The 11,118-nt window shown below is 28.4% G+C and overlaps 1 protein-coding gene across 1 annotated transcript in view; it reads left to right on the forward strand.

The window, feature by feature from the left end:
- The window catches only part of LOC129989344 (BMP and activin membrane-bound inhibitor homolog), a 46,589-nt gene extending 36,843 nt beyond the window's left edge, over positions 1-9,746 (forward strand). Inside the window, exons 2-3 of the mRNA XM_056097825.1 lie at positions 6,117-6,326; positions 7,821-9,746. Coding sequence (XP_055953800.1) covers positions 6,117-6,326; positions 7,821-8,092 — 482 coding nt within the window. The 3' untranslated portion in view covers positions 8,093-9,746. The remainder of the gene's footprint in view (positions 1-6,116; positions 6,327-7,820) is intronic.
- The last annotated feature ends 1,372 nt before the right edge of the window (positions 9,747-11,118 follow it).

Consider the following 11,118-nt stretch of genomic DNA (forward strand, 5'->3'; position numbering starts at 1 on the left):
ATATTCCTGTAAATGAATTGATTGAATTCTCTGGATTAGTTGGAATTTTTCAGCATTGAATACGGATCCATGTTGTACATATTAGCAGCTATTTCATGATTGAATTCATTTAGTTAAAAAAAATGTTATTATGTTACTGATCAGCGTATAGTTCATATTCAATAAATTAAAGAAATTTAATTATTTTACTCTCTACTATACGTTGTATAGAGAAAATATAGTAATTGTCAAAAAAATTCGAACTGGAGATTTTGACGTATCCTCACGTTTTAGATCATCATGATTTCAAAAAACGTTTCTAAAAATGCCCTTTTGTCTGTGACAAAGATAACTTTAAGACGCTTTGAGCTAGAAGATTGAAATTTGGTATACGGTCTTTACACCAAATTTGCAGATTTCTGTCAGATTTTGAGTAAAATGTGTTCAGGGGAAGTTCGAATATAAATTAACCCTGTAATTACAAGCTAGAGAGCTAGATAGGTAAGATTCGATACACAGATTTAACATCTATAGACACCTGTCGAATTTTTTTTTTTGATCCAAATCCAACTTCTGGTTGACTGTCTGTCGGTCTCTACTTTCAGAAGTATGTAAATGCGTTAATTCAAAAACACAGTGACTTCAATATATCATATTTGGTATGGGATTTTGTGACTAAATGTACAATTTTGCGTCAAATTTTTGTTTCAATCGGTTGTGAAAAACGTGTCTAAAACACAAATTCGGTTTTTGGATACGATTAACACATGCCAGGGGTTAATCACCATATAACTGACCAAAGATGATAGATTCAGTAAAAATGCTAAATACACGCAAAAAGTTAATATTTCGTAACTATTGTACACCAGTGCCATATAAGGCATTCTCTGGCATGACTGGTTTATTAGAGTGTATACGAGAAAGTTTTGCGGAGACCAATCCTGCTAGTTTGAAGATTAACTTCTGGTAAATTGCAAATGAATCAATCAATTTGGAGAAAAGCTAAAGTGGAACAAAAACCTACAAAATACATTATTTATACTTCACTATTTCTACCTATTCTCTTTCTGAATATTTTCTAATATTTAAATACTTAATTGTGTCTAAATTTATAATGTTATTTGTTTGTTTTATGTTTTGCATTTTGACTAATATCCCCTCATCTTCCCCATACCCCTCCGACTTTTGTTCAGAAAATTCAGTAACTTTAGTTTAATCCTTTAAAAGGCCATTTTTTTGTAGTCATATTATGTTAAAATATTTGTAGGCTTGAAATTAGAATAAAAAAAGCGATTCATTTAGCTTATTAGATCAATTTAATTTGATTCATTAATTCATGTGGTTAATTAATAATTAAGTAACAAATCAAGACACATCATTTTGTGTGAGATAAAGAACTGAAGCATCTAAGTTTCTGACTTACTAAAAAAATGTGTCAGAACTGATGCCTACCTACACAAATTCATACAAAGATTGATAAATTTGGTGGGAAGCATACTTCCGACGGCCCTAGAAAAGGTTAAGTCAATATTAGTATCCTGAGTGTAATTTTTGTCGTCGGACGTTTATACATTTTATAAGTATTTTATTTAAATGATTTATTTTCATCTTTTTTTAAATGGGTGCTTGTATTAATCTATAACAATTTCGCAATATACTATATATACACTATTTTTATGAAACTCATAGAAAATGTTTTAATCCCGCATTATCCAAAATTAATAATTTTATGAGGTAGACTCGACTAAAATTCTATTCTGTTGTGTGATAAATTAGTAGCGAACTCGAAATACTTTAAATGATATGGCTCTAAATTCCATGCTTCAGTAATTATTACTAATAATATTCTATTTTTTATTCCATATAATGCTTTTTTTTGCAAATGTATAAAAAAGCGCGTTGTTTGAAGTTCTTTGTGCGTGTCGTATATGAATAAAAATCATTAAAAGTAGAATAATTAATAAAAAAGTTTTTCACATTTTATTAATTAGAATTTAGCAATTCTAAATAAACTTTCAAACGATTTTAAAACAAAAATCAGTATATTTAGAAAAAGGTAAAAATATTGTATTCTCACGTCAAAACTTTATTAAATGCGAATAAAATAATTTCTATTTTTGTTTAAGTACTCCTACGAAGAAAAAAGAACATTTGTTATCATCAAGAATCATTCTTAATGATTTACTAATACTACTTTGATACGAACATATTTTTTTTTATGATTATGTATTCAGAGTTCATGCATCGAAGAGCTCTTGTTTATGATTCACAAATTTCAGTATACGTTATATGTTTATTGGTGGAATAAAAAAGTTTAATAAAAAATATAAAAAATTTCCAATCCGAGAAATCAGATTCATCAGTCATCATTGAATTCATTTTGATAAGAAATGATGATTCGTAAATCGTTACAAGTTGAAATATCGGCTTCAAGTCATATGTTTTCAACAAATCGAAACGATCCACCGCTATATCAGTTAATCCATTACTGACACTGGATATCGTTTGACCTGCCAAAAGATGTATTATTTATATATATATAACTGTGAACTGAATAATCAAATTCAGACAGTAGAAAGCTGCATGGCAACAGCATAACAGTTAGATTTTTAAAAATTCCATTATATTTTCACTTTCTCAAAAATATAATTTAGTTTATTTAATTGTTTTCGCACTGATCTATTTTTGAAACCAAATATCTTGTTTAGAAGTTTATTAGTTTAGAAGTTTAGGACTATTTTGGGGCGGACCTCGTAATTTTGAACCCATGTTAAATGACAAGGATGATACTTGGGTTGGCGCATCCCGCTCCAAGCTTTTGCACTGCCCCGGTGAGAATGGCCTAGAACGTCAGATTTGACATGCACTAAGCTCGTATACAAACGGTTTTTTTAATGGAATCAGGTCTCGAACTTGAGGCCCTGCGGTACCGAAACTGAGCTGGTTATACGCTTGAAAAGTGCGATAATTATAAATTAGATTTTATCTGACGCCAAGGTGGGATTTGAATTCGACTAACATAGAATTCAAAATTCATTTTCCAATAATTTTATTTTAATTATTTTTAGTTTATTATTATTCGAAACATTTCTCTTAGATTATTATTATTTTAAACACTTTGAAATTAATAACTATGTGATTAAAATATGGAATATCATAACTTTTAAAAAATCGTTCACTTCAACAACGAAGTTCGATAAATAATTAAAAGTACTGATTTATCGAAACTCTTTTATATATATATAATACAATTTTATTCTATCGAATTATATGATGAAGAGTTGTGAATTGTATTCCGAAAAATCGTATTCTCAACACTTGTGTGCAGACTCGTATCCAGTTCTCATATATTCATTACATCGGCGTTCGAAAGATTCTTTTGCTTGTCTAGCATGAGCGAAAAAAAAGAAAAGCAGACGATTTTTAAACATTCAAACCGCACTTCTGGCAGGAGATAATATTCCCTCTACGAAAACGTGCCTCAAAATGAAATCTTCTAATGAGGAGTCATCTTTTTAGTGGCTCGTCCTTGAACTGTTGGGAGAAGCGATTAAAAAAAAGATCGGAGAACGAACGGCGATTCTGCAGCTTTATCTGTTCGCTTTTGCGAGACCTTCGTTCAAAGAGTAATATTTATGCAAGCGATTGCTTCAGCTGGTAAATTCTTCGTAAGCTATTTTTTCCCTCTGCTGTCTTCGTTTTACGATGTTCTTAACCCTTTTTTATTTTTCTTTTCTTTTCTTTTCTTTTTTTTTTTTTTTTATGGAATTCCAAAAGAATGAGAAACACTTATTGAGTTTTTTACAAACGATGAAACAGATTAAATCTTTCAGATTTATGTCTGATGAGTGTTCTGTTCCATTTTTTTTAATGCGATGAAACATTTTTACCAAGCTGGTGTTCTGAATCTCAGTATTTATCGGAATATACATCTAGAATCTTAATTTTTTTTTTTTTTTTTTTTTCCTCTGACTTGAAACATGGAATATATGATATGTCTATGTTTTTCTTTTTATTTTTTTTAGTGCTATTTTGAAATTCTTCCTTGATGAATATGTGTTCTTTGAAAAATGTTCATGTCTCAATTATTTATTTCATTACCTGCATATCGATGTATATGCGTTCAACCTACACATCATGATTTTTTTTTTTTTTTTTTTTGAAAATAATGCTTGTTGGTTGCCACGCATCGATATATTAGGGGCAAAATATTAATAAGCAAACTGTTTGGCTTAGAGCTACCAAATTTGGTTATTAGTTACTACTTCTGTGATAGTTAGTCCTCGTTAATGAGATTTCATAATTTTTAATTAAAATTATGAAATTTCTCATTTTAATCTTATCTAATTTTAATTCAGTTTATAATGTTCAGTTTTTAATTCTTTTGAAATATTTTTTTAATTTATGAAATAATTTTAATGAAATTTATAAAATGAGTTTTAATTAAAATTCATTTTTATTATCATTTAATGATTTTATGGTTCAAAATTAGTAAAAATTTGACGTTTTTCTTGATAACTTCGGAATATATGAACATTAACCGTTTTTGCAATATTTAAAAATTTGAAAAATCTACTTCTAAATGATACCTATATCAATTAAAACACTTCTATAATTTTCATAAATTAAAAAAAGATATTTAAGTGTTTATATTATAGCACGTCCTATTGGTTTACTACTATATTTGTTTATATTTCTGAGAGTTACGGCGATATTATATTTTCTATTTAATCATTATCGCTGTTGTTTAATTAATCCTTACTAATTAAAGATGAATATGTGTTTGCCTGTGTGTATGGGTGTTGGCGCTCTATAGGCTAGACCATTTGATAAGAGCTTTCAAACTTGGTGTATGCTTTTAAAATAAAATTAACTTTTTAAAATTTCACTTAAAAATATTTAAAAATTTGGTGTTTATCTATGATAGATTCCAAAAATATTATAGTAGAAAATTGTTTTTTTCATCATCTTAAAATTAAAAAAATATATTTTTATCAATGATATCAATTATTTTGTTATTTAATATATTTTTATTTTATATCATAATTCTAATGAGATTTAAAGAATTAGAACGTTTGAAATTTAATCTCAATATATTTCCTTATATTAAATTTTCAGTTATGTTTATTAAAATTGTAATAATTTTTAAAAATATATTTATTTTATGTTAATTGAAATAAGACTTATTGTAAATAATTTTTATCCTATTTTTTAATAGGTCATTCATACATATTTTAACAAATTAAAATAAATTTGTTTGAATTCATTCAATCAGTCCGTGTTCCTTCTTGTTTCTGTGATCAAAACTTTTCAACATTGCAGTTGTGTGAGATTGCAGCTCCATCTGTGGGCAAAGGAATCTACAACTGAAGTATGATGAAATCTAATTCCACCGAAAAAGTGTTGATGTTTAGAAAATGTATTCATTGAATGTAGGAAAACATTTAATTATAAGATTTGATCCAATTAAAAAAATTAATTAAATTAAAATTTAAATTAAAAAAACATTTTTGCTAAAAGAAACCTTAAAAAATATTGTAAAAAGGTAAATAAAATGAAAAGAAATTATTTTTAGAAGAAAAGAGAACGAAGAATGATATTAAAATTTGTTTTACCTTATAGAGCTGATATAGTCTCACTAATTTGACGTCAGAAATGCTTCATTTTAGTAAATAATCAATTAATGAAAAAAGAGAAACATTTTAATTAAATCATTTGTTGGAATGTATTTTTCTATTGTCTGTTATTTTTTATCCGTCAACACGTGATTATCATACACGAACATGAAACGCCAAAAACTTTACGAACACTATTATTTATTTATTTATTTACCATCATTATTCTCAATGAGCAGTGAAATTGTGTGGGTCTAATTTTAGTAATCATTTTAATGTAATTTTTTTATATGGCTAGCGGAAAAAAAGAAATTTCCCATTTTGAATGATATCTCTTGACTTTTATTACAGGAATATATTGCATACCAAATTGAGTCCATAAAAACATTAAGCTTAATAATTATCCTACATTAGTTTGATAATGATTTGGACGACCTTCTAAACCGCTTTATCGTTTAGAAGGGGGATACCCAGTAGATTTGTGACAATGTCTTAATTTATTTTTTTTCATTTCCTCTCCAGGTGAGATCCGGTGCTACTGCAACCAGGCCCACTGTGTGTCCACGGGGTACATGTGCAAGTCGAGGTCTGTCTGCTTCAGTGACCTTGACAGTGGGCTGCACGGATGTTTGGAGAAACGAAAATGCCTGGGACTTCACTGCTGCAAAGAGGACATGTGCAACTACATCCATGTGGATATACACATGCACACACATAAAGCACCCATGGCAGGTAGGATAGAGATTCTTTTTTATTACACATTTGAATTTATCTTTTTTTTAATGTTTGAATGGGCTGTTCTAATCGATTTGTCTCTTACAACCTGATAAATTAAGAGTTTTTGAAATGTAGTATAGTTGTATATTCTCGATGCCAATACACTGTTTTTTTTTTTTTTTTTTTTTTTAAGTTTTCCAAGTTCAGATATCAATTAATCGATGAATGTAGTGAAATAGTGATCTTATATCAATCACACCACTTAATAAACCATTTTTATTTATAGATTATTTTTAGATACTATAATATTTATAATAATGAAGAATAAATTAAGAACTGAGAAATAAAAAATAATTAAATTAAAAAAAGTTAATAAACATATAACCAAAAGTGATTTCTAAAAAAATTGCTTTCGTTAAAATTAATTTGTGAATTTCACAGTTTATATGCACATGCATAAGGCAGCTATGATAGAGATTCGTTTTTATTACACATTTGTATTTATATTTTTACATGTCTGTAATGGAATTTTCTAAATTCTTTTTTATTACACATTTGTATTTATATTTTTACATGTCTGTAATGGAATTTTCTAAATTCTTTTTTATTACACATTTGTATTTATATTTTTACATGTCTGTAATGGAATTTTCTAAATTCTTTTTTATTACACATTTGTATTTATATTTTTACATGTCTGTAATGGAATTTTCTAAATTCTTTTTTATTACACATTTGTATTTATATTTTTACATGTCTGTAATGGAATTTTCTAAATTCTTTTTTATTACACATTTGTATTTATATTTTTACATGTCTGTAATGGTAGTTTTTAATCGATTTTTCACTTGGATCTTTATAAATTATTTTTGAAATTTTTAATACTTGTATATATTCGATGCCAATACATTATTTAAAAAAATTTCAAAGTTGTGGTATCAATTAATCGATTAATTTAATTAAATATTGATCAGTGATGTCACTTAGTAAAGCATTTAGGGGGAAAAAACAGATTATTTTAAGATTCTATAATATTTATAATTAAGAAGAATAAAATCGAGGGTTAAGAAGCAGAAAATAAACAAAAAAAAAATTATTATAATTTGCATATTTATAAAAGTGTGTATTAAAAAATGATTTTGTTAAAATTAATTTGCATATACTGCTATTTATATATTTAGTGTTTTTCTTAAAATTAATTTTGTACGTTGAAGTGGGAAAAATACATTTGTACTGTTAATGTATTCATCCGCGTTAATTGCGATCGTAATTAGATCCTCGAAAATAAGAGAGAAGTAATGATTCTTAATGTTTAATTTTGGAGATAAATATGAGGTATTAAAAATTGTTGAGTATTAGTACGGCGTGAAAGAGTAGAGTCCTGGTTTCAATGATGGCCTTATCATTTTTCCAAGTTTCAATAAAATGAATCGTTAATTGAACTAAATGAAAGTATAATTTTCAAAACATATCTTTTTTTAAACCAATTTTTATTCTATCTTCTTGCAGATGCATTTGGAGATGGTTCACCTGATGGTTCCGATCGGATTGCGCTCATGGAATCCGCATTCCGTAGGGAAATCTGGTTCAGGGCCGCCGTGATCGCCACACCTATAGCCGGATTCTGTATTTTGACTCTCTTAGTGATCGCTGCCGCCAGAATGTTGCGCCAAGATGCGGAGAGGCAGCGGAGACTCCTAGAACTGCGGAGAGTCTATGGTCACTCTCTGAAGGATACATTGCTCCCTTGGAGCAAGGATAAAAACACAACTATTGTCTAGTCCTGGATAGAAAGAACATTTACCACTCTTTCCACTCCAACATACGACACGCTAAGAGCTTTCATTGCATGTTTCAGGGGCAGTGTGGCCCCTAAGTGTTTAGAAAAGTGGTGGCTACTCTACGCACATACCATCACAATGGTTTCCCAGAATTTTAAATTGTGATGGTCAAGGCTTATCTTTTATTGCTGTAAATTCAGCCAAGAACTCTAAGAAGTAACTTCTGGAAAGTGTCCTCAGTGGTTGCTTGCAGCTTGGGGAATGGATCATTTTCTTTTTCAATTTTTGGTCAAGAAGCTTGAAAAGTAATTATTGGAGATGGTCTTCAACATTTACATCTTAAATATATTACTTTATATTTCACGGCAGGCTAAGATCCTAATTAGGTAACTTTGAAAACAGTTATCAATGAGTTGTTATTTCATGTTTTATAAAAGGCCAAAATATAGAAACATCAAGTTATTTACAGCCTGAATCATCAGTTGCCATCGAATTTCAGGCCGAAAGCTCAAAAAGTTTATTTTTGGAAAAAATCATCAAGTTAAGCTGGAATGGTTTATTTCTGCCGACCTTCAGGCCAAAAGCTCTTAAAGATATAACTCTTGGAAAGAATCATCAAGTAACAGCTTGAATGATCAAAATCTACCTACTTCAAGACCAAAAGCTCAAAAAATAATTTTTGAAAATAATTGCTTACTGTCTCCTCGTGGATGTAACTTCAGATTAAGAGCTCAAAAAATAACTGAAGTCAATCATCAACAATGGCGTCTTGGAGACTTGTGGTGACCAGTGTGGCAATATGCATATGACACAGACAGATCAATGAATTTATAGTTCCAGATTTCGTTAGTGATTTCATTTATTGTGCTGTAGTAAAATTTGTTTCGATATATGTTTTAAGTGAGATATCTTTTTTTGTACATAATTTCTGTTCCATTGAAAGATGTATACTTAATGAATTGTGTTACAGCATCAAACTTCAAAGGACAAAGAATGTCCGAATTGTGTTTTAGTTCGTTTGTCTGGAAGAAAAGTGTACAGCGCAGATTTTTTATAGATATAAATTATTTTATTAACATGGATTTTTTTGGAAATGCTTACAAAAAATCTTTTCATACAGACTTATGATTATGTATTTTAAAGTGAGTGCATTTGTACGTCTCTACCTATTGATAATTTTCTGAATCTTTTACAAAGAATTGTTTTTAATGTTTGATAGGTGCTGTTATCAACCGAGAAGCTCATATGTAAAGAATTTATCTCTTGATCTCATGCATTTCAGGGTGCCTATATTGTTTCGCTTTCAAATCTCAAACTAAAAAATAGTGTAATTATTTTTATACATGGATGATAGTTAATTGATAAAAAAAAATATTTTGTAATGTCATATATTTCTGGATGGATTTCATACTAACAATACAAATTTTGTTCTCTGGATCAAACTTCTTTGTAATATTGAAATTTTTATCAATGCATTTTGAATTGAAATGAAGTTTAGAGATGGTTTATATTCTTGTATCAACATCAAGCCTCTAACAGAAGAATCAGTGTTTATATGTCGTAAAAAGAAAAGACTTGTTGAACTTCTGAACATGAGGGTGTTTATATATTGACACAAAGTATTTTCGTGATATTAAAAATATTTATTATTGAATTGGTTTGTGTTATTCTTTTTTATATATACACAAGCAAAATACATTTCCTTCCAATCACTGGTTATATATATATATATATATATATATATATATATATATATATATATATATATATATATATATATATATAATATAACTTTTTTAAAACTGCTCATTTCCGAAGGTTCTTGCAAATGAAGGGATAAAAGTAGTCAGTACTTGCAACATTCATTTAATCTTTTAAAGATACCTCAGATTCCTTTTCCCAAGTGGACACGTGTAAAAGAAGTCCCTATCAAAATCTCATATTAAAACCACTGACGGGAAAATTTCTGCTGTTGTGTCCCGATGTAGACTAACGTATTTCTTACTGCTTATTTTTTATGCGTAAATTATGCTTCCCGTGGTATTTCAGAAGTTATTCGGTCACGCAGCTGCTAAAATATGCTTTATTAACGTTCTTAAAACTTTTAGTAGGTAGCTATCTGCCTAGAACTTAATATTTATATTAGATTAGTCGCTTATTTTTTTCAAGATAACTGATTCGCGGAGATATTATATTTAATTTCAGTTAAATCGCTTAGATATAACTTCATATCCATGATTTTGTCAAATTTTCGAACAATAAGCCATGTTATTTTGATTTTCGTATGTTCTGTTCACTCTGCATGGAAATTTCGAATTTGGAACATGTGTAATGGCATCACAGCTGCATTGAAAACGTAAACGGTCGAATTCGTGTGTCTTCTAAATTTTCTATTAATGTAACTTCGAATTTTATTTGTCATAAATTATACAGATTAAATTAGAATTACTTCTTTTCATTTTCAGCGAATAAATATTTGTAAGAAAATTATAGATTAAACATTTGAGGAAATCGATGGAAGAAAATTAACGATTAAATATTAGATGAAACTGTGAAAATAGTATGAATTCCAGGACAACAATGGAATCTATTGTTGGAAACTAGGCAAAGCAATATTTAAAAAAAAAAATTGCCAAAATTCAGAAAAAAAATTTGCACTACAATTATATTGGTATCATTAGAAAGAAAATATTTTAAATTTTGAAGCTGTGCGAAATTTATTTTTTACAATAAAATACTAGGAAATTATTGCCGAAAAACGCCAAGAATTCGCTTTATTTTTGATTAATTAAAGTTCTAATTGAAATTTCAAAAAAAGTCTAAGAGATGCACGTTTTCACACTGTAAAGTATACCTGTGCCAAATTTGGTAACTGTAGGTCAAACGGTCTGCCCTGTAAATCGTCAACAAACATGGGCACATATTTATTTTTATTAGTAGTACAGATATAGAATTTCATTATGCAGATATTGTGTTTGAATATATATATATATTCAAATAAATGTCTATGTCAGTACATTAAGATT

This window comes from Argiope bruennichi, chromosome 10, assembly GCF_947563725.1.
Source record: "Argiope bruennichi chromosome 10, qqArgBrue1.1, whole genome shotgun sequence".
NCBI classification, from domain to species: Eukaryota; Metazoa; Arthropoda; class Arachnida; order Araneae; family Araneidae; genus Argiope; species Argiope bruennichi.